At 46.1% G+C, this 26,745-nt stretch overlaps 1 protein-coding gene across 1 annotated transcript in view; it reads right to left on the bottom strand.

Annotated features, from left to right (window-relative positions):
- MCF2L2 (MCF.2 cell line derived transforming sequence-like 2) overlaps positions 1 to 26,745 on the bottom strand; it is a 774,003-nt gene that overhangs the window by 311,215 nt on the left and 436,043 nt on the right. Inside the window, 1 exon segment of the mRNA XM_029615373.1 lies at positions 8,039 to 8,105. Within this exon segment, the coding sequence (XP_029471233.1) occupies positions 8,039 to 8,105 (67 nt within the window).

The raw sequence follows: 26,745 nt of genomic DNA, 5'->3' as shown, positions 1-26,745 counted from the left end.
AGAAGACCCAACCTGCTCCTCAGCCAGGACCAGCGTCTGGGTTTTGACTCCTTTCTAGAGAGCATAGGCCAACCTCCTTTTCCATCAGTACCAGTTGGCAGTCGGTTGTGCCATTTCACCAACACTTGGCACACAGTCACCTCCGATCAGTGGTTACTTGCAGTAGTCTCTCAGGGTTACCACCTCAACTTCCTGACTGTACCATCGGACTCCCCACCTCGGCTGACGTGGGGATCAACCGACCACTCTCTCCTTCTGGAACAGGAGGTATCAACCCTCCTCCAGTCCCGGGCAATAGAACCAATGCCCCTCTCCTAACGGGGGCAGGGATTCTATTCCTGGTATTTCCTCATCCCCAAAAGGTCAGGTGGCATTCATCCAATCCTGGACCTTCGTGCACTAAACAAATATCTCCAAAGAGAGAAGTTCCAAGATGGTAACCTTGGGGCTCTACTTCCTCTTCTTCAAAAGGGAGATTGGTTATGCTCTCTAGATCTTCAGGACGCATACACACACATCTCAATTCTTCCGTTTCATCGCAAATTCCTGCAATTCCTGGTCGGCCCTTGTCACTTCCAGTACCGTGGCCTAGCGTCTGCTCCACGAGTTTTCACCAAGTGCCTCGTGGTAGTCGCAGTCTTTCTCAGGAGTCAGGGTGTCGATGTCTACCCTTATCTGGACGATTGATTGATAAGGGCTCCGATTCGGCAAGCCGCATTGGCATCCTTGCATCTCACTCTCCATACCCTGATCTCCCTAGGGTTTCTAATCAACTATCCCAAATCCAAGATAGTTCCATCCCAAACCCTATCTTTTATAGGGGCCGACCTCGACACTATACAGGCGAAAGCCTTCGTTCCTCAGGATCGGGCTTTCACCTTGGCCTCTCTGGCACATCTTTTACAGACTCGGGTATCCTCAACTGCTCGTCACTTCCTCATACCGCTAGGTCACATGGCATCCTCGGTGGCATGTCATTTCCGATGGCCCCGCCTAGCTATGAGAGTCATGCAGTGGACTCTAAAATCCCAGTGGGTTCAAGCTTGTCAGCCAATGTCCAGCATTGTTCAGGTTACCACACAGCTCCGACTATCGCTGGCCTGGTGGATGCAACACTCCAATCTAACTCAAGGCCTTCCATTTCAGGCTATATAACCTCAAATTACCTTGACAACAGACTCCTCCAACCTAGGGTGGGATGCTCATGTAGGTGACCTGCAGACTCAGGGAACCTGGTCTCCAGAGGAAGCCAAACACCAGAAAAATTTCCTGGAGCTTCGGGCAATCAGATATGCCCTCAGGGTCCTTCAGGATTGCCTCTCAAACAAGACCATCCTGATTCAAACCGACAACCAGGTGGCTATGTAGTACATCAACAAGATAGGGGGAACGGGCTCCTACCTCCTGTGTCAGGAAGCTGCACAGATATGGGCGTGGGCCCTTTCCCACTCAATGTACCTCACAGCCACCTACTTGCCGGGCATGGACAATGTGTTGGCAGACAAGTTGAGCCGCACGTTTCTTCCGCACGAGTGGTATCTCAACCCCACAGTAGCGGACACAATCTTCCAACGTTGGGGTTTTCCTCACATAAACCTCTTTGCGTCAGTTCACAACTGCAAAGTAGAAAACTTCTGCTCCCTCACTTGCATCCACCACTCACAACCGAGATACGCTTTCGCCCTCTCGTGGACCACCAGTCTTTTCTATGCATATCCGCCACGTCCACTCATATCGAAGACTCTCATGAAGTTACAGAAGGACAAGGGCATAATGATTCTGATAGCCCCTCACTGGCCAAGCCAGGTGTGATTTCCAATCCTCCAGGATTTATCAGTATGCCGCCACATTCCTCTGGGGAAGGATCCGCTTCTGATAACTCAGAACAACGGATGTCTGCGCCACTCCAACCTCCAGGCCCTATCTTTTACTGCCTGGATGTTGAAAGGTTAATACTCCAACCTCTTAACCTTTTCAGAGTCGGTGTCCGAGTCCTGATAGCTTCACGAAAACCTTCCACGAGAAGGTCTTACCGCTCCAAATGGAAGATGTTTACAGTATGGTGCACCTCTATGTCCTTAGACCCCTTCACTTGTTCCACAGTGAAGTTTCTGGACTATCTCTGGCATCTGTCGGAGGCAGGCCTAAAAACTTCCTCCATTAGGGTGCATATCAGCGCAGTAGCCGTGTTTCATGAAGGCGTAGGGGATGTTCCTATTTCCACACAACCTTAGTAATGCGCTTTGTGAGAGGCTTGCTCCACTTAAAACCTCCACTGCGCCCTCCGGCCCCTGCTTGGGACCTTAACGTAGTTTTAGGACGGCTCATGAAACCTCCTTTTGAGCCTCTACACTCCTGTGATCTCCGTTATCTCATGTGGAAAGTAGTTTTCCTTCTCGCTATCACGTCCGCTCGCAAAGTTAGTGAATTGCAGGCATTAGTTACCTACCCGCCTTACACTAAAATTCTGCATGACAGGGTAGTGCTCCGCACTCACCCTAAATTTTTACCGAAGGTAGTGTCAGAATTTCATATTAACCAATCTATTATCCTACATACCTTTTTTCCCAGGCCCCATGCAAACCCAGGAGAACAGGCTGTGCATTCTTTGGACTGCAAACGTGCTCTAGCCTTCTATCTAGACCGCACATTGGCCCACAAGAAATCCACTCAATTGTGTCTTTCAATTTCATCAAATTATGAAATCCTGTGGGAAAGCAGACCCTTTTCCTCCTGGTTAGTTATTTATTTATTTATTTATTTATTTATTTATTTATGGCTTTTTATATACCGACGTTCGTTTGCACATCACATCGGTTTACATTACAAGTGAGAAAATTTGATACATTATAACAAGTGAGAAATCTGATATATTAAAACAATTGAGAAACTTGATAACTAGATATGGTACTGCTGAACAGAAAGGATACACAGGGCAGTAATAAAAATGAGGTAATCTCCCCCCCTCACAACAGCTTTACTAGTTTCCCAAAATAATCAGGGAATATTCTCATGCTGAGAATTATAATTTGCAAAGGCTTCCCTTTTGTCCCGTAAAAAGTCCCTAAAATCAGGGTCATTGAACAAAAAACTGGGGAATCTCCAAATTCTTGGGTTCCTCATGTCATGGTTAAGATTAACATCAATCCAGATCAAAGCATGGTCAGCGGATTGCATTTCTTTTTGCTACCAGCAAGCAGGCATTCCGCTGCAAGACCGTGTAAAAGCACACTCTATCAGGGCCATGGCGACATCAGTAGCGCACCTACGTTCGGTGCTGCTTGCTGATATTTGTAAGGCTGCTACCTGGAGTCCTCTCCATACATTCACAGCACATTATTGCTTAGATAAGGCTGGCAGACAAGATTCCTTCCATCTTTGGCCAGTCTGTTCTACGCAACTTGTTTTCAGTTTAACTTCCTTCCACCGACCCATTCAGGGTTCAGGATGCCCTCCTAACCAAATTTCCACCCCTGTTGTTGTGCCTGTTGCACGCCTTTGGGTGCATTTGGTGCTTTGCTCGGGCATCCTCAGCTCAGTACTCACCCATATACCATCCTGCTTGCCCTGTGAGAAAGCAGAGTTGCTTACCTGTAACAGGTGTTCTCAGATAACAGCAGGATGTTAGTCCTCTCAAAACCCACCCACCACCCCGCAGAGTTGGGTTTGTTTACGTTTTCTTATTTTATTTTTCGCACATACTTTTTACTATGAGACTGAAGGGGGACCCCTGCTGGATGCAGGGTCAGTGCATTGCTGGGTATGCCCAGTAGGTGCCAGTCAAAGTTCCAGAAACTTTGACAAAAGTGTTCCATGATTGGGCTCCATCCTGATGATGTCACCCATATGTGAGGACTAACATCCTGTGAGAACACCTGTTACAGGTAAGCAACTCTGTTTTATCCTATTTTCTTCAGATGGCTCCTTCTTCCAATTTTTGAAGGATTTTTTTTGGCTAAAATAGCCTCTTTCACCTCAGCTTTTAACCATGATGGTAATCGTTTTGCCTTCCTTCCACCTTTCTTAATGTGTGGAATACATATGGACTGCGCCTCTAGGATTGTATTTTTAAACAATGTCCATGCCTGTTGAACACTTTTAACCTTTGCAGCTGCACCTTTCAGTTTTTTTCTAACTATTTTCCTCATTTTATCAAAGTTTCCCTTTTGAAAGTTTACTATTAGAGCTGCAGATTTACTTATTGTCCCCCTTCCAGTTATTAGTTTAAATTTGATCATATTATGATCACTGTTGCCAAGTGGCTCCACCACCGTTACCTCTCTCACCAAATCCTGCGATCCACTAAGAATTAAATCTAAAATAGTTCCCTCTCTTGTTGGTTCCTGAACCAATTGCTCCATGAAGCAGTCATTTATTATATCCAGGAACTTTATGTCTCTAGCAAGTCCTGATGTTACATTTACCCAGTCAATATTGAGGTAATTGAAATCTCCCATTATTATTGCACTGCCAAATTAGTTAGCTTCCCTGATTTCTCTTAGCATTTCATCATCTGTCTGACCATTTTGTCCAGGTGGACGGTAGTATACTCCTATCACTATACTCTTACCCAACACACATGGGATTTCTACCCATATAGATTCTACTGAGCCTTTAGTCTCTTGTATGATCTTTATCCTGTTGGACTCTATACCCTCCCGGACACCCCCACCAAGTTGATCCTCCCTATCATTGTGATATAATTTGTACCCTAATGTAGCACTGTCCCATTGGTTATCCTCCTTCCACCAAGTCTCGGTGATGCCAATTATGTCAATCTCATCATTTGCTGCTATACACTCTAACTCTCCCATCTTACTTCTTAGACTTCTGGCATTGGCATACAGACATTTCAAAGTGTGTTTTTTGTTTGTATAAACAACCTGATTTTCAGTTGTTAGGGATAATTCGGAAATCATTAGCTTCGGTGATTTTTTACATATAGGGACATGGACTATGTTTGCTTTTAATGGAACCTCTCTGTTGGGATGCCCTAACTCTCCTGTTCATTAGTATCCTTCAAGGATACATTTCTCCGAACCATGCACTGCTGAGTGACTGTCTGCTTTCCCTTTTGTTATAGTTAAAAGCTGCTCTATCTCCTTTTTATTTATTTAGCATTTTTATATACCGAAATTCATGTAGCAGAGTTACAAATCAATTCGATTTACATTTTAACATTAACATGCATGTAAGAATGCTATTACATAGAACAAGGAGTATTTAACTTGGAACAACTAAAACTGGGAGACTGGTATCATCATAAACCATAAACAATAAATAGTGTGATATTTTTGTGTAACAGGCTAAACAATAGTTAGACATGTATCCATCTATTTTTGAAAGTTAGTGCCAGCAGCTTGGTTCCACTCTGGTTAAGGTGGAGCCCATCCTTTCGGAAAAGTCTCCCCTTTCCCCAAAGGTTTCCCCAGTTCCTTACAAAGCTGAATCCCTCTTCCCTGCACCATCATCTCATCCACACATTAAAACTCTGGAGCTCTGCCTGCCTCTGGGGACCTGCATGTGGAACAGGAAGCATTTCAGAGAATGCCACCCTGGAGGTTCTGGATTTCAGCTTCCTATCTAAAATACTAAATTTGGCTTCCAGAACCTCTCTCCCACATATTCCTATGTCGTTGGTGCCCACATGTACCACGACAGCCGGCTCCTCCCCAGCACTGTCTATAATCCTATCTAGGTGACACGTGAGATCTGCCACCTTCGCACCAGGCAGGCAAGTTACCAGGCATTCCTCATGTCCACCAGCCACCCTGCTTATCTACATTTCTAATAATCAAATCACCAACTATGATGGCCGGCCTAATGCTTCCCTGCTGGGCAGTAGCCCTGGGAGACTTGCCCTCAGTGCGACAGGACAGTACATCACCTGGAGAGCAGGTCCTTGCTACAGGATCACTTCCTGCTATACCAGGGTGATGTTCTCCTATTGGGAAACCTTTCTGATCCAAGGCAGCACTGGGGCTGCCAGACTGGATTTGGGACTTGGCTACTATGTCCCTGAAGGTCTCATCAATGTACCTCTCTGTCTGCCTCAGCTCCTCCAAGTCTGCTACTCCAGCCTCCAGAGATCGGACTCATTCCCTGAGAGCCAGGAGCTCTTTGCACCGAGTGCACACATACAATCTCTCACTGGCGGGTAAAAAATCATACATGTGACACTCAATGCAAAAGACTGGAAAGCCCCCCTCTTGCTGCTGGACTGCTGCCTTCATCTTAGTTTTATTGAGTTCCTAGTTAAGTTTAGGATACTAAGAGAGTTGGAATGAGAGTACTTTAAATTTACAAGTGAATTTACTAATTAATCAGCTAGTGTCCTACAAGGGGATGATTAAACTTTTAATAAGGACTGGTATCCTGATTGATTTTTAATGAGCGTGCTCGTGCCTAAAAATCAAGGGTTGAATGGGTGGGAAAGACAGACACTAGAATTAACTATCTCTGGCTTGCTTATTACCTCAGACACACATAAACTCTAAAGAACATATCCCTTAATTTCACCTTTCACCAAACCTTTTTAAGTGGACAGATTATTTGCCGTAGGATATTAGTTATGCATTTTAATGAAGGCGGGCAGTATTTTCTTTTATGTTGCTTTACGTTATTGCTATTTTTATATATATTTCTTGTGCTCGCCTTGTACACCTGGTTTAATATGTGCCTACCAGACAATGTGTTACTGATTTAAAGTTTGAAATTTTCAATAAAATATAAATTACAGAAAAAAAAAAGATAGTCCAGAGAAGGTCTATCAAAATGGTGTGTTGTACCAAAATCCTATGAAAAGAGAGTTAAGGACCTAATTATGTAAACCGTAGAAGGGTGATAGACATTTAGATATCTAAAATGCAAATAAGGCACAAGATGCAAAACCATTTTTCAGTGGAAAGAATCCTGGATCCATGTATACATGGTAATTATCCACCTATGTCAGGCTTCCCATATGTGGCGAAGCTGCTTGAAGAAATGGCTATAGTTCTAATAACATAATTTTTAGAGAACTGTGAGGGTCTAGATCATAGTTTGGCTGGTTTTAGTGCAGGATGTAATAATGGAAGCATTTGATTTGGTGGGCCATTCTCTCCTACTAACTCATTGTCATTTAGTGGGGTTGAAGGGAATTATTAATTGGATTTTCTCATTTTTGAAGGATAGAGTGCAATCGGTTAACATTGATGGCACTGGTTCACCATTTAGAAAAGTTATTTTTATGGGGTTCCACAGGAGAGAATGGTCCACCTAATCAAATGTTCTAGAAACATCCAATAATATCAGAAAAGTCGATTCTCCTCTATCCAAGAGCAGCAGCAGATTATCTGTCATGGAGGCCATAACCACTTCCATTGTTATATCCAGCCAGACTGTAATCTAGACCTTCACAGTTCTCTAAAATTTCTGTTATTAGAACTATAGCCTGAAGTGTGACCACACATTTTAGTTTGTCGATTGCACTGCTCGTGTGCATTCTATATTCCACCTTCCAATTGTGCAGATTATATTTCTTTGTTGTTACACCAAATAATTGAGTATATCCTGAACTTTGAAATGCAAATTAAACTGCAAGGAAGATTTAGCAATAAACTAGACAGTCCATGTTTGCTCATACTTCTATTTAATCTGATTCCTGTGAGTGAAATTGTGCAGCACTCACACAGTACTACATATAGCAATTTCAAAGTTGACTGTTGATGCTACAACTGTGTCATTTGCTTCAGTTTAAGGTCAAACTTTCATGACCACCTGACCTATAGGCAAGAATAGAGATGTCAGTCTTGTTCATCTTATCATATCTATAATTTCCATGCAGCCAGATCATTACTTCTCTGTTGTTAGTCCGACTGTGGAGCCTGTTCTTTTCTACCACAACTCTTTCAGCAGGAGCTTCCTGTATGGCAAGATTTATTTAAATGACAAAAACGCATAGTTTACAAGTGCTCCGACAAAGTTGAATTTCCTTTATAATATATTAATACATAATATTTATAATAGTATCGCAGCAGGATGAAAAAAGTTGTCTTACCTCTATGATGCTCTGAAGCTCTTCTACGTAAACACGTTCAGTTTCTATTAATTCATTTATTATGTGGCTAAGCAAAAAAGAAACAAAATTATTTCCTTTTTGACTAAAGTAAAATTCTTCATAATATACTGATGCTTTCTAATTTCAGTAATACTTGCTATATAACACAAGAACAAGTCATCAGAACTGTAATGAATATCGCCTGTGGAGGACCGTATTATTGAACGTGGGATTCTTGAGCTTTTCAAAATACAATTCTAAACAGAATGCTAGAAAAACAAGCTGAAAGGATCCTCAAGAGTACATCTAGTCCACTGTCTGCTTCCAGTAGCTACCCAAAGGGTCTGTCTGATTTAAGTGTGTGTTTTGTATGTATGTATATATATAGATAGATAGATAGATAGATAAATAAATAAATAGATATATCTATAGATACAGATATATATAAAATATACTCTATGCATAGGGATCTTCATTTTCAGTTTTTATTTTATTTTCCCTGGGAAACACTGTTAGTCACACTGAGGCAACATGTGCAGCATCAATTAGCTCAAGTGATTTTAATGTTCCTTAGTGCTTTTGACTGTTGCTAGAAGGCACGTGCAAACGTTTGGAAGTGAAGATCGCATGTACACCCTAAAGTGATTTTATTACTTTCAATATGTTAAAATCAGAAAATAGCAATTTTGCATTAAGAATTGCAGAAAAATATCATGTTTAATGCTCTACTATGTAGAGGTTGTGGCAGTTTTGGTCACTTAGAGATTCATTGTAACGTACAATTTGACCAGGAGAAGGGGGATGATCCTGAAGACTCCTGTGATTGTTATAACAAAATTCTGTTCAGGGTCACCGCTGCTTAGCTGAATAAGCTAACCAAGGGACCAATGCAATAATTTTCGCGGAAAGCAGGCGCTGACTTCTCAGCGCCTGCTTTCTTAATGCACGCATGGCGCCCGCAAGGGGGGCGTCATGCAATAGGCAAATTAGGGGGTTGCGCTAGCAAGGAGGCACTTAGGGTCGCTTGCGTGACCTTAATGCCTCCTTGCTAACGCAACCCCGTGCGGCTGCCAGTTATGAAGACCGATGCCGAGTTTACTGGCGTCGGTCTTCATAACTCGGTGGTCTGCCGAGATAAATTTTTTTGTTTGTTTGTTTTTTTACTGAAGAAGTACAGAAAAGCAGTTTTTTCTGCTTTTCTGTATTTCTTTTACATGCGCTCAGCTATCAACGCCTGCTCCAGGCAAGCGTTAATATCTGAGCGATAAATGTGCGTCTGAGATGCACATTTATTTTTTTGCATTTGGAGTGAATGAGTAATAGCCTCATTCACATGCATTTGCATATGATGAGCGCTATCTCATTCACTCCGCGCCGGACGCGTGTAAATAGGCGCTAATCCCACTATTGCATTAGGGGATGGATTAGCGCCTATTTAACCCATGACCGACTGCGGGTTATACAGTGTGCTTGGCTGAGCGCACTGTATTGCATCGGCCCCCAAGCCAGATAGCTGGATAAGTAAGTACTTATTTGGCTAAATGGTGGTGGCTGCCACTTAGCTGGATAAGTGCTCTCTCCTCCTGGTCAGTGATAACTTCATTTTCCCCCTTTAAAAAATTTTTTTTTACGAGTTTTAAGTGCTAGCAATAGCAGGTCAGCAATAATACCTCCTCCCTCCTTTTCCTGAGTTAAAATGTGCATGCGGTTTATGCCAAACACACATTTTACAATGAAAACCTTTTTTTTAAACGCCTGATGTAGTAACATAGCATTAGCTTACTGCATCAGGGAGTTAAAAAAAAATAAATTGTGATCTGTGCATTAAAACTGTATGCTGAAATCCAGTGCACTGGCATAATGCACAGATTACTGCATCAGCCTGTCAGAGAGACTGAGCTTGGTGGGTTTCCTTTTCCCGTCGATAGAAGGGCTGAATTAGCTATGCTGTCATGGGACTGTCTTGCGTCGGAGGCAGAGCTTCACAAAGCAGTTTCAGGACGATTTCTAGAAGGTAATTCCAACAGGGCCTTGAATGTGACAAACACAAAGTCCACTCTGCATATGATGTGTTTGAAATAGCAACAAGAGTTGCAGCAGCTGGCATTGGGGCCCAGCATATGGCCTTGCTTTGTGCTTCTGACCTCCGACCCAAAGTACAAGATCGTCTGGCAGACCTACCCTGTACCGGGGAGAATCTGTTCGGAGACAAAATCAAGGAAGCAGTAACACAGCTGAAGGACTATCATGAAACCCTTCAGCAGTTATTGGCCAGCACCTCGGACCCTCAGTCCTCAGGCAAAAAGCCACCTTGACAATACACTGGCCAAGGAAGTATTATCCGCTGGCATCTAGAATGAGACCCCAATGAGCACCAGCTAGGGCAAGAGCAAGACAGCCATGTGCCTCTCGACTGCCCCCACCCCACAACAGAGCCCCACCATGGGATTTTGACTGAAGGTCAGGGGAGTTTGAGCCAGCGATCCCTACCCCAAGGCACAGACCCTCCAGTGGGAGGCCGCCTGCAGCTTTTTGCTGAATGGTGGGTTTCAGTCACCTCGGACCAATGGGTCCTATCTATCATTCGGCAGGGATACAGAATGCGTTTCCAAAGGACTCCTCCACAATCTCCTCTGTGCCCCCCATGGAGATCTACAAAGAATCAGCCAATACTTCAGTTAGAGCTCTCCACCCTCTTAATGGCTTGAGCCATCAAACTGGTGCCTCCAAGACAGCATGGCGACGGGTTCAACGGGTTCTGCTCCAGGCATTTCCTGATTTCCAAGAAAACCGGTGGCCTTCGTAACATACTAAATCTAAGGGCGTTGAACCACTTTTTTGTCAGAGAAAAATTCAAAATCGTCTTGTTGGGAGCTGATCCCTCTCCTCAAGACTAGAGACTGGCTCTGCTCCTTCGATCTCAAAGACATGTATGCCCATATTCCCATTTCTCCTAGGGATCGGAAGTACCTTTGCTTCCTGGTAGGAGTTGAAACACTACCAGTATTGGGTGCTGCCTTTCGGCCTCGCATCGGTACCCCGCATCTTCACAAAATGACTGGCAGTGGTGGGGGCTTATCTCAGGAGACGAGTACATGTCTTCCCTTACCTCAATGACTGGCTTATCAAGAGTGACTCCAGACAGGAGGCATTGCATTCCCTGCAGTCCACCATACGTGCTCTGGAGGACCTGGGATTTCTAATCAACTACCCAAAATCCCAACTTCTTCCATCACTGCAGTTGGACTTCATTGGGGCCAGGTTCAATATGGTCCAAACAAAGGCCTTCTTGCCTTAGGACCAAGCACTGAACCTCATTTCCTGCATCTTTTGCGGCATATGGCAGCGACAGTCCATATCATGCCTTTCACTTGATTACACAAACATAGAGCACAGTTGACATTGCGTTCTCAGTGGTGCCAGGCCACCCAGGCTTGCATTTTGGTCACCACACCACTTTGGCAAGCCCTTGTGTGGTGGGAGACCCTGTCCCACCTGGAGAGGTGGATGCCTTTCCAGGTCGCTCAGCCTCAAATTGCTCTTACCCCAGATGCTTCTCACACAGGTTGGGGGGGGCCCATGTTGTGGATCTCCGCCACCCAGGGCCACTCGTCCTTCCAGGAGCAACGTCTCCAGATCAACTTCCTGGAACTCTGGGCAGTCCTGTATGCCCTATGGGCATTCTGGGACTACTTGGCCAAAAAGTGTAGTTCTGGTTGAAACTGACAATCAGAACTACAAGTGGCAATGTGGTACTTGAACAAGCAGGGAGGGATGGATTCGTTCTTTCCTCTACCAGGAAGCAGTACAGATCTGGCCCTGGGCTCTCTTGCAGGGCATGTTTCTCTGAGCCATGTACCTCCCAGGGACGGACAACGTCCTGGCGGATTTGTTGAGTCGGACCCTTCTGGCCCCACAAATGGTCCCAAAACAGGAGGTGGTGGACTGCATCTTCCACCTGTGGGGAACCCCAACATAGATCCGTTCGCTTCCCCAGACAACAAGAAAGTGGATCAATTCTACTCCGTGGTCAAGACGGGCAGCAGATCGGGGTCAGATGCCTTCTCACATCACTGGGGCACCAGCCTCCTGTATGCGTATCTCCTGCTGCCACTAGTCTCGAAGATGCTCCAAAACCTCCAACAGGACCAAAGCACCATGATCCTGATAGCACCCTTTCAGCCACATCGGATCTGGTTCCCGCTCCTGCAAGATCTGGCCTCATATCCTCCGATCCAGCTTGGGACTGCTCCAGACCTGATCACGCAGGATCAGGGCAGGCTACACCACCCCAACTTCTAGCCTTGTCCCTCACACCATGGATGTTGACCGGGTGACCCTACAGTCCCTGGACCTTTCAGATGGCATGTCTTGAGTGCTAGTGGAGTCCAAGAAGCCTTCCACGAGGAGATCTTACAACCTCAAGTGGAAGTGATTGTCAGTTTGGTGTGAGGGGAATGGATTGGACCCATTCTCATGCTCCACACTGAGACTTTGGACTATCTGTTGCACCTGTCTGAGGCTAGCTTGAAGACCACCTCTGTGAGAGTTCACCTTAGTGCCATAGGGGCATGTCATCAGAGGATAAATAGCGGATCCATCTCCACCCATCTGCTTGTGGGGTGTTTTATGCGAGATTTGCAGCAGCTTAAGTCTCCAATTCGACTCCCAGTAGTCTCCTAGGACCTCAATGTGGTCTTGACTTATCTCATGAGGGGCACGGTTTGAGCCCCTGAGATCTTGCAACCTGAAGTACCTATCCTGGAATGGTCATCTTCCTGGTGGCGGTCAGCTCAGCATGCAAGATCAGCAAACTTCAGGCTTTGGTGTCATACCCACCTTATACAACATTTTCCATGTAAGGTGGTTTTGCATACGCATCCGAAGTTCCTCCCAAAGGTGGTCACGGAGTTTCATCTCAATCAATCCATTATCCTACCCATATTTTTTTCCAAGATCTCACTCCCACCAAGGTGAGCGTGTCTTGCAGACTCTAGACTGTAAAAGAGCCCTAGCCTTTTACCTGGACTGGACGGCGTCTCACCGCCAGTCCACACAACATTTGGTCTCCTTTGACAAAAACAGGTTGAGAGTTCCAGTATCTAAACAGACCTTATCCAACTGGCTAGAGGACTGTATCGTTTTCTGCTACACTCAAGCGGGACTGCAACTTAAGGGCCATGTCAAAACTCATTTGGTGCGAGCCCATGTCTGCTTCGATAGCTCACTTGTGTGCCGTTCCCGAGCTCGACATCTACAGGGCAGTGACTTGGAGTTCTCTCCACACCTTCGCCTCTCATTACTGTCTGGACAAAGATGGTCAACGTGACAGGCCTTTTGGTCAGTCAATACTCCTTAATCTTTTCCAGCCATAAAACCCAACTCTTCCCTACCTTGGATCTGGTTCGGGTGCAGGCTTTCTCCCAGTGTTATAGCAGCACTAGTTGTTGTGCACGTTTGCACCTGTTAATTGCTGTGCACCTTATGTTTGGGAGCAGCCTATAGCTACACATTCACCCATGTGTGAGGACTACCTTCCTGCTTGTTCTTATAGAAAGCAGAGTTGCTTAACTGTAACAGGTGTTTTCCAAGCAAAGCATGATGTTAGCCCTCACGAAACCCACTCGCCAGCCTGCGGAGTTGGGTTTCTTTAGGTTTTTCTGGGTTTATTTTATTTTTTGCAAATTCTATGATATAAGACTGAAGAGGGACTCCACGTGGATAGTGGCACGCTGGGCATGCTCAGTGTGCTAGTCAAAGTTTCTAGAAACTTTGACAAACGTTTTCCATGCTGGGCTCCATCTGATGATGTCACCCATGTGTTATGACTAACATCCTGCTGTCCTTGGAGAACATCTGTTACAGGTAAGCAACTCTGCTGAATCCCTATCTCAGTAAGCACAGAAAACTTTTCATCTCATAGGCTGTTCACAACAGTCTGCCAGTTCATTTCTTTTCTGGTTTGTATCAGTGTGAATTTTTGGCTGTGGGCAGGCTGGGATGGGGGGGCAGGGAAGGTGGCACAAATGCATTTGTTTTTGGGTGCCAGAGACCCTCAGTACACCATTGGTAATAAGTCATCAATATGGGTGAGTCATGCTTGTTAATATACCATTGCTATTGATTGTAGCAGCTTCTAATTATCACACAGCCCTGGAGATCTATTTTGCCATGGATATGAGCTGTATAACAAAGAATAAAGAGAGATTCCACCCTCACTGTGCATGCCACAGCTTATTTTTCCAGTTAGGGATCTCAGAATTTCAACATCCAACTTTACAGTTCCATATCATGGACTCTACCACTGAGTTAAAGGAGAAGCTCACTATGTTAAGCTAGTAATAAAACTCTATTTACTTCAGCCAGGTTTTTTTATATCCATCCTCCTCGCTACTATACTCTTAGGGGCAGATTTTCAAAAGGCCCGGCTGGCGCATATAAAGCCCCAGGACACGTGTAAGTCCCGGGGCTTAAAAAAGGGGGGCGGTATGGTTCAGGGGCGGGGGCAGAGCCGGAGCCTCCAGGCACAGCGGCCATTTGCCGCTGTGCCCGGGATCGCGGGCCGGCGTAACTAGGTAAGAACATTTATAGGGGGGTTTAGCTTAGGGCTGGGGGGCGGGAGAGTTTAGGGGAAGGGAAGGTGGGGTGGGGGTAGGGAACAGAGGAGGCAGTGCCGACTCGTCACACGCAAGGTGCACAATTGTGCACCCCTTGCGCACGCTGACCCCTGATTTTATAACATGCCGTGTGCATGTTATAAAATCAGGCGTACATTTAGTGCGCGCCGTGGTAGTGCGCACAAATGTAGGCCGCATGCGTAACTTTAAAATCTGCCCCTTAGTGTATATGTGAGAAGATGTTTTCATGCATGTAGAAAATAGATGGAGCATGACATATTAGTGTGTGTGTGCGTGTGTGCATGCACACAGCCATCTCAAGTGGGAGAGGCAGCACCGGGTGAAATATTATAGCTGATCATCTTTATTTTATAGATTAATATTGTGATTATGGGTGTTCAGCAATTACAGTTTTAAAACTGAAAAATTGCTGATTTAAATTGCTGGTTTGAGATTTAGGAAGTTTTCCTCAGCCATGGTCGACCTATATTTGAAGCATAAATGCTTCATAAACAAACATAAAATCAATCTTCAACTCATCTTCCCAAGCTGCAGACAGGAAACCATGTAACCATGTTTTCTTTTTGGCAGAACCTGAAGTGTTGCGGTCCCAACCGCCCCTCTCCTGATAGGGCTCAGGCCCGCCTACCTCCGCTCCGGCGGCCGCGGGATTCCACCTGGTCCAGGCCCCGGTGGGCTCTCTGTTCGCACACTTCCCACGTGGCAGACGCCATTGCGGGCCTGTTCCTCTCCGGCCTTGCGCGCGCGTGAGGACGCTCTTCTTGTGCGCCCAGCTCCCAGAAGCCCGGCCCCGCCCTCTTGGCTGATGTCACGCTCTGCTCCCGATATAACCGGCGTTCAGTCATTCCCTAAACGCCTTGCAACGAGGTTCCCAGCTATCTAGTTGCTTCCAGTTGCGTTTCCTGTTGTCTTCCTGGTTCCAGCCTTGACTCCGGTTTGCTTCTGACTCCGCTACAGCTCGCTGCCTGCCTTAACTCCGGTTTGCTTCTGACTCCGCTACAGCTCGCTGCCTGGCTTGACTCCGGTTTGCTTCTGACTCTGCTACAGCTTGCTGCCTGCCCTGACCCCGGTTTGCTTCTGACTCTGCTTCAGCCCGCAGCCTGCTTGTCTCCGGTTTGTTTCTGATTTCGCCGCAGCCTGCGGCCTGCCCTGTCTCCAGTCTACCTTCACCTCGCTACAGCCTGCTGTCAACCCTACCCGGGTTGCCACAAACTCTTACCTCTGCCTGCCTGCGCTGGCCCCAGTGTACCTTCTGGGCCAGCTCCCTGACCTGGCCTTCCACTGTGACTCTCTGGCAATACTCAAGCCGCCTCTGCTGCTGATAGGCCTCCTGCCTTCCCTACGCATCAGCCTTTCTGGACATTCACAGCAGCGCCTAAGTCCCAAGGGTCCGGGCCTCTACAGGCTCCTCCCGGGGGGGTCCCAGGCTCCGGGTGAAACTTTGCCAGATTGTGTCTCCGCCTCCCGGTCTGCCCTATCATCTCCGCTAGGCCGGCCCAAGGGTCTACCATCTACTCTCGCAGCAGTCTAGCCGTAACAGAAGTCCTATTTCAAGTAACACTACAGTGGATCTAAAGTGATAAGATGACCAACCCACTTGCTTACTTTCACGAACACCTGGGAGCAGAATTTTTTGATCAGAAGGACATTTCCAAAAAATACGTCCTGTGGTCCCCATCTTAGCATTGGCTTCTCCAATACAGAAGAGAATGCACTAACTTCTTTGCTTCGGTGTTTACTGAAGAGGATGTTGGGGAGGTACCCGTAATGGAGAAGGCTTTCATGGGTAATGATTCAGATGGACTGAATCAAATCACGGTGAACCTAGAAGATGTGGTAGGCCTGATTGACAAACTGAAGAGTAGTAAATCACCTGGACCGGATGGTATACACCCCAGAGTTCTGAAGGAACTAAAAAATGAAATTTCAGACCTATTAGTAAAAATTTTTAACTTATCATTAAAATCATCCATTGTACCTGAAGACTGGAGGATAGCAAATGTAACCCCAATATTTAAAAGGGCTCCAGGGGCGATCCGGGAAACTACAGACCAGTTAGCCTGACTTCAGTGCCAGGAAAAATAGTGGAAAGCGTTCTAAACATCAAAATCACAAAACATATAGAAAGACATGGTTTAATGGAACAAAGTCAGCATGGCTTTACCCAGGGCAAGTCTTGCCTCACAAATCTGCTTCACTTTTTTGAAGGAGTTAATAAACATGTGGATAAAGGTGAACCGGTAGATATAGTATACTTGGATTTTCAGAAGGCGTTTGACAAAGTTCCTCATGAGAGGCTTCTAGGAAAAGTGAAAAGTCATGGGATAGGTGGCGATGTCCTTTCGTGGATTGCAAACTGGCTAAAAGACAGGAAACAGAGAGTAGGATTAAATGGGCAATTTTCTCAGTGGAAGGGAGTGGACAGTGGAGTGCCTCAGGGATCTGTATTGGGACCCTTACTTTTCAATATATTTATAAATGATCTGGAAAGAAATACGACGAGTGAGATAATCAAATTTGCAGATGACACAAAATTGTTCAGAGTAGTTAAATCACAAGCAGATTGTGATAAATTGCAGGAAGACCTTGTGAGACTGGAAAATTGGGCATCCAAATGGCAGATGAAATTTAATGTGGATAAGTGCAAGGTGATGCATATAGGGAAAATAACCATGCTATAATTACACAATGTTGGGTTCCATATTAGGTGCTACAACCCAAGAAAGAGATCTAGGTGTCATAGTGGATAACACATTGAAATCGTCGGCTACAGTGTGCTGCGGCAGTCAAAAAAGCAAACAGAATGTTGGGAATTATTAGAAAAGGAATGGTGAATAAAACAGAAAATGTCATAATGCCTCTGTATCGCTCCATGGTGAGACCGCACCTTGAATACTGTGTACAATTCTGGTCGCCGCATCTCAAAAAGATATAATAGCGATGGAGAAGGTACAGAGAAGGGCTACCAAAATGATAAGCGGGAATGGAACAACTCCCCTATGAGGAAAGACTAAAGAGGTTAGGACTTTTCAGCTTGGAGAAGAGACGACTGAGGGGGGATATGATAGAGGTGTTTAAAATCATGAGAGGTCTAGAACGGGTAGATGTGAATCGGTTATTTACTCTTTCGGATAGTAGAAAGACTAGGGGGCACTCCATGAAGTTAGCATGGGCACATTTAAAACTAATCGGAGAAAGTTCTTTTTTACTCAACGCACAATTAACTCTGGAATTTGTTGCCAGGGAATGTGGTTCATGCAGTTAGTATAGTCTGTGTTAAAAAAGGATTGGATAAGTTCTGGAGGAGAAGTCCATTATCCTGCTATTAAGTTCATTTAGAGAATAGCCACTGCCATTAGCAATGGTTACATGGAATAGACTTAGTTTTTGGGTTACTTGCCAGGTTCTTATGGCCTGGATTGGCCACTGTTGGAAACAGGATGCTGGGCTTGATGGACCCTTGGTCTGACCCCAGTATGGCATTTTCTTATGTTCTTATATTCTTATGTTCATTTTATGCAGCTGATATGCTGCTGGGGGTGGAGTAGTAGAGGAATTACATGCATATGCTGGGCAAGCTTATTTGGCATATTTTGTAGTCTCATACAGTGCAAGACTTTGGTCATATTACCCAAATAATATTTAGAAGCATAGGAATAGCAGTAGACCCAAGTTCTTTAGATCATCATTCACAAAGGATTGCCCTCTGCCCTTTATTTCTTGTTAACAACTTTCAAGATTCCATGAGCTTACGGTAGTCATACTACATGTTTACTTGATACTTCAAAAGCATGAGGAGTCGGACAATTCACTTTTAGGCTATATGTATAGAGTATGTACTGTCTGTATTCATTGTCAGGAGAATGAGGCTACGCTGGTAGATGTTTTTCCCCATCATTTTTGATGGGCATTCCCACTAGTAATTTTCATAGAGTTCCAGATTTTTTATGAGGACCATGTAGAATATTTCAAATCAATCCCTCAGGTTCCTTTCTACCTCTCCATCGTCCCCTTTGTTCCTTTCTTCCTTCACTCTTTCCCCCTCCAGGTTTTTGTCTTCCTCCATCTTCCCTGCTTATTTTGTGTATTGTAGCAGCACCTGGACCTATCAAGAAGGCATATTCTCAGTCCTGCAGTGGTCCCTCCTTCCCTATGTGCTTCTTCTCTAAATAGCAAGGGCTGCTGTGGAGTGGAGGAACCACTGTGAGAATGAATGTATCTTCTTGATCTGTCGCTGTGTTGCTGGCTGCTGTTGTTACCTCCCAGCCCTGATCAAGCTACCTCTCCTAAATCCCCATCCTGGCCAATCTTCTACTGCTGCTTCTAGGCCCCAGTCAGGTCCAGCCTGCTGGTACCATCTCCAGGTCTCAGGCCCAGCTTGCTGCTGCTCACAACCTCGATGAGGCCCAGGCTGCCACTGCTTCTTCTGGGCACCAGTTGGGCTGAAGCTCCCACCTAATGCCTTGCATTTCTCCACAATCAATGTTCCTCCTAAGGTGTCCAGGTGACTACTGACATCGTTCTCCTCGATGCTACCAGGTGTGCAAACTATGCAATGCATGGGGCGGCACACCTGGGGTGGGCAATAGCAGAAGACTATGAGAGGTCCTATGGGTCTTCTGTGGGTGTTACGACTGTCGCTGCCCAACGACTCCACTTCGCCCTCTGGCGGACCCTGGCGACCCCTCCTGTGGTTGACGGAAGTCTGCCTGCCGTCCTCTCCGGCATCCCCAGTCCGGCTTGGGCTCTGCCTCCCGCCATGCTGTCCAGTTGCCTTAGGGCGCGCACACCGCGTGGCCCTGCTTCAAGTATCTTCCTTGGCGTGAACCTCAGTGGCAGCCCCCTGTGATGACATCACGCATCCCGGATACAAATAGCCTCGCGATTGCTAGCCGTCGAGTTAGCAAAGGTTTCCTAACGGATGGGATTCGCTCTCCGTACCTAGCTACTCTGCCTCCACTATTGGACTACTCTTTTTGGGGTACCCGCTCCTCGGGGGCCTCTCTCTCTTCTCTTTCAGGTCGGTGTCTGGAACCGGTACTCACTCCTCGAGGACCCATGTTCTTGGACTCGCTACCCAGGGCCGGCGGAACCACTAGGCGAGCTAGGCCTGTGCCTAGGGCGCCGAGACTTAGGGGGCACCGCGGCAGGCAGCAGAATTTTGAAAGGGCAAAAAGTGCCCTTTCAAAATTCTGCCAGCCTTCGACTCGCCTAGATGGAGACCAAGCGCCAAGACTTAGGGGCGCCGCGGCAGGCAGCCAGCTCCAGACTCGCCCTGCCTCCCCGCCAGTGCCACCCTCCCGACATCCCCCTAGTGGTCCAGCGGAGGTCCCGGGAGCGATCTGCCACTCCCGGGGCCTCGGCTGCCACTAAGCAAAATGGTGCCGGTTGCCTTCAGCCCCTACCATGTGACAGGGGTCAACCAATGGCACCGGTAGCCCCTGTCACATGGTAGGGGCTGAAGGCCACCGGCACCATTTTGCTTAGTGGCAGCCGAGGCCCCGGGAGTGGCAGATCACTCCCGGGACCTCCGCTGGACCACTAGGAGGGTGTCGGGAGGGTGGCACTGGCGGGGAGGCAGGGCGAGTCGGGAGCTGGCTGCCTGCTGCAGCGCCCCCTAAGTCTCGGCGCCGATCTTCTTTCTGTGAGTGTGTGTATGTGAGAAAGGAATCTGCCAGTTTAAAAAAATGAAATATGATAATACATATACCTGAACTTTTGAAAAGTTGGATGAAAGATAAAATTACTGAATTTTAAGCATCCCTCTTCTGGAAAATAAAATTTAACTTAAAATGGGTAGAGACAAATACTAAAGCAAAACAAATTAAAGTATTTAAAATATTCATCTCAGCAAAATCACAAATTTAAGATACTGATGCCAGGTGGGGTTTTGTTTTTTGGTTTTTTTTGAAGCATAATTTAAGCATGAAGACTAGAATAGAATCTGAAATAATTTTGCTTTTTTTTTTAAGCCTTTAGAAAATGTATATTTTTAAATGACTAAGACTGGAATCTTCCCATTTAAAAGGGAAGCTGACTAAGGATGTCTTTCGGTTCCATATCTCCCACATGAATAATCATATAACTGATAGTTTGAAGAAAGACACTTGCTTAATTGCCTGGAAGCATAAAACAAGAGAAGCTGTACTGTGTGGGTGGCTGTCCCTTGGGAGGACAAAACCTGAAGGAAGGGTGTCATTTCGCCTTTTGATAGGAATGTGGTTTTCTTATTTAACGGTTGGGAGCATCATTTTCACTTTTTGTAAAAGTGAAAAATGCTGCAAGTCTGAAAGCAAGGTGCTTCTGTGAGAGTGTAATATGTATGTGAGACAGGGAGGGTGCTTCTGTATGTGTGTGGTGTATATGTGAGTCAGGGAGGGTGCTTCTGTGCATCAATGTGTAGGTGCGAAAGAGATGGAGCATGTTTTTGGCTGGCTTATGGCTGTGAGAGAGGGCATGTGTGTGATTGAGCCTGTTTGTAAGTGAGATAGAACATGTGTGTGATTGAGAGCTTGTGTGTAAGTGAAATAGAGCATGTGTGTGATTGAAAGCCTGTGTGTAAGTAAGAGAGAGCGAGAGCATGTGTGATTGAAAGAGACTGACCAGAGAGGTGACATGTGTATGTGTGAGAAAGGCTGATCAGGGAGATGACTGGTGTGTGTGTGTGTGTGTGTGTGTGTGAGAGAGAGAGAGAGAGAGAGAAAGAGAGAATGGTTGGGGAGATGATTGGTGTGTGAGAGACAGAAACTGGTCCTGAGGGTGTGGCTGGTGTGTGTGTGTGGGAGAGAGAAGAGACTGGTTGTAGTCCCTAAGGAAGAGGTCTGAGAGGACAGCTTCAGCAGCTACTGCTGCTTCTGGTATGGTCTGCAAGGGAAAGTAGTAGGAGAACTGCTGGAGAGGGTAAGTAAAGGTGGCTTTTTAAGTTCATTTTTCTTGATTGACTATCATTTTAATTATTGGGTAGTATGTGATGTGTCTGCTGTTTGAAATATTTTTTGGTGTTTGGTAAAGCTTTCAAAATTTGCATGACTCTTTAATTATTGGATATTCTATTCATCAGCTGTTTTGAAATTATTTTATTTGTATGATTTTATAATTATGATTAATGATTTATATATCTTTATTTTATTGATTTGTTTCACGGGGAATGGTGACATTTTTGTTTTTCCATTGCTACACTGTATAGAGTCTGGCGTGATGTGTTTTACAGTTCAGTTTTTGTCTGCACATTTCTATTTATACTTTATGTGGCTTTATTCTGTATTTGGTGAGGGTTTGTGTTCTGCATGCAAAGACTGAGATGAAGCATTCTTTTAGCATGTGGTTTCTCTGTAGGGGTCTGTAGTAGCTTAGCCTGTTCTGTTTTTCTGATAGGAGGTGTATTGATATTTTAGATTCTGGTGTAATATTTGTGGTATTCTTTTTCATAGGTAGGGTTGTTATTCTTTGAGTGTTAGCAGATAGTATTGTGTTGATACGGGAGGACCATGCCGAAATATATCACAATAGGTATGATGCCATATGAATTCCAAGATGCAAAGTTTTCTTGTTGGCATCACAACAGTGCATGAAATTATCACAACAACTTGTATATTAATTTTACCTCAGAATGTCATTTTTCATGTAAAATATGTTATAAATGCATAATTTAAAATTGTGTATGGGGAGGGGGCGCCAGACTGTAAGGTTTGCCTAGGGTGCCTAATACCCGTGCACCGGCCCTGTCGCTACCTGGACTTCTCTTCTGCCTGGAAGACACCGCTGCCTATACCATCAGTGAGTTACCATCTACTTCTCTCAGAGCTGTTCCCTGGAACCAGGTACTTGCTCCTCGAGGGCCTCCCTTTACTTCAGCTCCTGTGCTCCATACCGAGAGACCGCTGTGTGAGTACTATACCAACAAGGCTCTATTCCTGAACCCTGCATATATTGCTTGTACTCACAATCTCAGTTTCTCTCCACTACAGCACAGCCATTGTGGGATCGCTGTTCCAGAGCCTGAGGGACTACAAGCCCAGCTGGACTACATTCCTGCTCACTACTGCCACCTCTGGCTCCTCAATACTGTTTAATAAAAGATCTAACTGTGTGCGTGTCCTAAAGCTGAGCCTGACTTGTGGCCCTCATGGGACTTCCCCCCATGGGCATGGTCAGCAGCCACAGAGTCCAGGGGTCCACCCAAATCCTTATAAACAATAACAGATTTCTAACTCCATGGATCCGGCACAGCTCAATGCCCTGTAGGCCATTCTGGGCCTGGTTCGACGCATTTCCGAACAGCAAGACGCCTTGGAGAAATTCACCTCAGAGTTTCATCAGCTGCACACACACAGAAGACCCAAGGTGCTAATTCCAGCAATGAAGGTCAGTTACATGAAGTAACTTTAAAGACTGCTGTACCGCTGGCTGCTCCAGTTCGTTTCTCAGGAGAGATTCAGAAGACCAGGGGCTTTTTAAACCAGTGCTGCATGCATTTTGTACTACAGCTTTCTCAGTTCCCTACAGCTTTATCCAAGACTACTTACATTCTATCTTATCTTGATGGAAGGGCTTTGTCATGGGCCTCTACACTGTGGGAACGCAAGGATCCTATTTTGCAGGACATAGATGGATTTCTGGACTTATTTAAATCCGTTTTCAACGATCCTGCTCGAGTTACCGTTGCCGGTTCTGCTTTGGTGGACCTGAAGCAAGGCAACCGTCCACTGGCTGATTTTGCGATAGTTTAAGACTCTTGCTACAGAACTCTGCTGAGACCCGAAATGCCTGAAGACCCTCTTCTTCAGAGGCCTGGATTCTCGCTTAAAAGACGAGCTGGCCGCTCGCGAAACACCTGACTCCCTGACTCGCTGGATGAACTAGTGGCTTTGGCTACTAGGATCGATCACCGGCTTCGTGATAAGGTGGAGCTCCAACCTACTAGAGGATCTGGTCTGAAAGAGGCCAGTGCTAAACCTGCACCTCGGATGGTTCCAGTAATTTCTGCTGCCAGTGAAGATGAACCGATGCAACTTGGTCGTGGACATTTGACTTCCAAAGAGAGACTTCGGAAGAGGCATGGCCTATGCATGTACTGTGGTCAGTCTGGACACGATGTTCCTACATGCCCAATTCGTCCGGGAAATGGATGGGCCTAATTCCTGCAGGAGGACTGTTCTTAGGCCTCACGACGCCTCTCCTCCGCTCTCTCTCCCAGTCTCCTTGATCTGCGGACCGTCTACGGTTCAGACTCTTGCCCTGGTGGATTCAGGGGCAGGAGGCAACTTTATTCTTCGACACCTAGTAGAACACCTGAGGATTCCCCTCGTCAGCTTGAAGGTTCCAGTACTACTATCCTCCATCCATGGAGAGCTTTTGCCGGGTGACGTGACCTGCCAAACGGTACCAGTAATTCTCCACACCGGAGCTCTCCATACGGAGTCAATTTCCTTCTTTGTGTTAGAGAAGGCCATGCACCCTATCATCCTGAGATTACCTTGGTTGCAATCGCACCAACCCCAATTTGACTGGGCATCCTTGGAACTCTCCTGCTGGGGCCCAGATTGTCATGGGAAGTACCTTCAGGAGATTGCTCCTGTCATCTGCATGCCTACGACTCTAGTGATGCTGGGACTGCTGCCCCAATACGCATCCTTTAGTGATGTTTTCCAAAGAAGCTGCTGACATCCTTCCTCCACATAGGTCCTATGACTGTGCCATAAGACTGAAACCCAATACTGAGCCTCCTAAAGGATGTGTCTGTCCTCTCTCAGCAATTGAGAACAAGGAGATGTCCGAATACATTGAGGAGAATTTGCAGAAGGGGTTTATCAGACCATCGAAGTCTCCAGCCGGCGCAGGCTTCTTCTTTGTGGGGAAGAAGGACGGTACCCTACGTCCTTGTATCGATTACCGAGGTCTGAACGAAATCACGATTAAAGACCACTACCCCCTGCCTTTACTCTCGGAGCTGTTTGACCGGCTTCAAGGGGCCAAAATATTCTCAAACTCGACCTGAAGGGGACCTACAACTTAGTTCGCATTCTAGTGGCGGATGAATGGAAAACAGCCATCAAACTCAGAGTCGGCCACTTTGAGTACTTAGTGATGCCCTTCAGCCTGTGCAACGCACACCCACCATATTTCAGAACATGATTAACGACATCCTGCGGGACTTGTACAGAGTGTCGTGGTTATACCTGGATGATATCCTGATCTTTTCCCAGGATTTTGGCCACTCATCTCGAGGATGTCAAAACAAGTACTCCGCCGACTCCGTGAACACCGGCTCTACGCCAAACTCTCCAAATGCGAATTTCACAAAGACTCAGTGCCATTTCTTGGCTATATCATATCTAAGATGGCTTCCCAGATAGACCCTCAAAAACTGAGAGCATCAAGAAGTGGTCCCAGCCCTACCAGTCTGAAGGCCCTGAGATAGTTCCTAAGGTTCACCAACTATTATAGAAACTTTTATAAAGAACTAGTCTTCTTTAACCGTACCCCTTGACCGCGATGACCCACAAGGGTGCCAACGCTTCAAAATGGTCTGTGGAGGCCATTTCCGCGTTTGAGAAACTGAAGACTCCTTTTCCACTGAACCATGCTTGCGGCATCCTGACCCCAACAAGCCCCTTTATCGTTGAAAGTTGATGCTTCGGATGTCGGCGTGGGGGCCATACTGAGCCAGACAGGAGACTCTAAAGCCTACGTCCCCTGCTCATTGTTCTTGCGATGATTCTCCCCAGCAGAGAAGAACTATGGGATCGGCGATAAAGAGCTCTTTGGCAATAAAGCTTGCATTGAGGAATGGCGGCCTTTGGCTCGAAGGCGCTCAACATCAAATAACCGTATTTCTCGGACCACAAAAATCTAGAGTATCTCTGTCATGTGCGCAACGTCTTAACCACAGACAAGCCAGATGGTCTTTATTTTTTAATTGTTTCAACTTTGTGCTTAAGTATCTCGCCCCAGAGACAGAAATACCAGAGCTGATGCCTTGTCACGCTCCTTTCTCTCGGAGGATGTGGCCTGAAGAACCTCAGCACATAATAGACCCGAAGAAAGTCATCTTGGCGACTACACGTTCTGTGCCCCGCTGGTAAGACCATCGTACCTAAACACCTCAGGAAGAAAGTGCTCTTTTGGGTGCACGATTCCAAGCTGGCTGGCCATCCTGGTCAACCCCGTACCCTGCTCAAGATCCAGAAGTTATATTGGTGGCCTACGATAAACAAGGATACCCTATCCTATGTGGCATCCTGTACCAACTGTGCCAAGAACAAACCTGCTTCTGGCCAACCGTGGGGTTTGCTGCAACCACTGCCAGTTCTGGGAGCAGCCCTGGTCACACATCGCTACTGATTTTGTAGTCTATTTACCCCCTTCTGGAGGAATGAATACCATCTGGGTAACAGTCGATCGCTTCAGCAAAATGGCCATTTCGTGGTGCTGCCTGGCTTACCTTCAGCCTTGGAGCTTGCGAAGCTCTTCATATCGCACATAATTCGCCTTCACGGCCTACCAAGACACATTGTCTCAGACCGAGGATCTCAATTCACGGCAAGATTCTGGAGGGCCTTGTGCAAGTTATTCGACATCTCTCTAGACTACACTTCAGCCTATCATCCGCAATCAAATGGCCAAACAGAATAGATGAATAGAACTTTAAAACAGTTCATACGTGCTTTAAGTCAGTTCCCGTCAGAATAACTGGACCGAACTGGTACTTGGGCTGAATTCGCCATCAACTCTCATCCAGCAACATCAACTGGATCAACACATTTTGAAGTGGTATATGGACGCTTTCCAACACCGCCACTTCCACTGAAGCTCTCAGTGATGTCCCCAGCAGCTCAATCTACTGCTGATGAAATCCATAACCTGTGGACCCAGACGAAAGACATGCTAGTCAAAGCAAGTAACCGCGCTAAGAAGTTCTATGACGCTCACCATTCGCAAGCGCCTGTCTTCAAACCCGATGACAAAGTCTGGTTATCTACCAAAAATCTCAGACTGAAATTACCCTCCACTCGGTTTCCAATCCTCCAACGTCTTGTCAACATCACCTACTGGGTCAAACTGGGTCAG

Source organism: Rhinatrema bivittatum, chromosome 9, assembly GCF_901001135.1.
Source record: "Rhinatrema bivittatum chromosome 9, aRhiBiv1.1, whole genome shotgun sequence".
Lineage (NCBI taxonomy): Eukaryota > Metazoa > Chordata > Amphibia > Gymnophiona > Rhinatrematidae > Rhinatrema > Rhinatrema bivittatum.
Note: the sequence above shows the minus strand (reverse complement) of the source record. Positions and strands in the feature narration are given on the sequence as shown.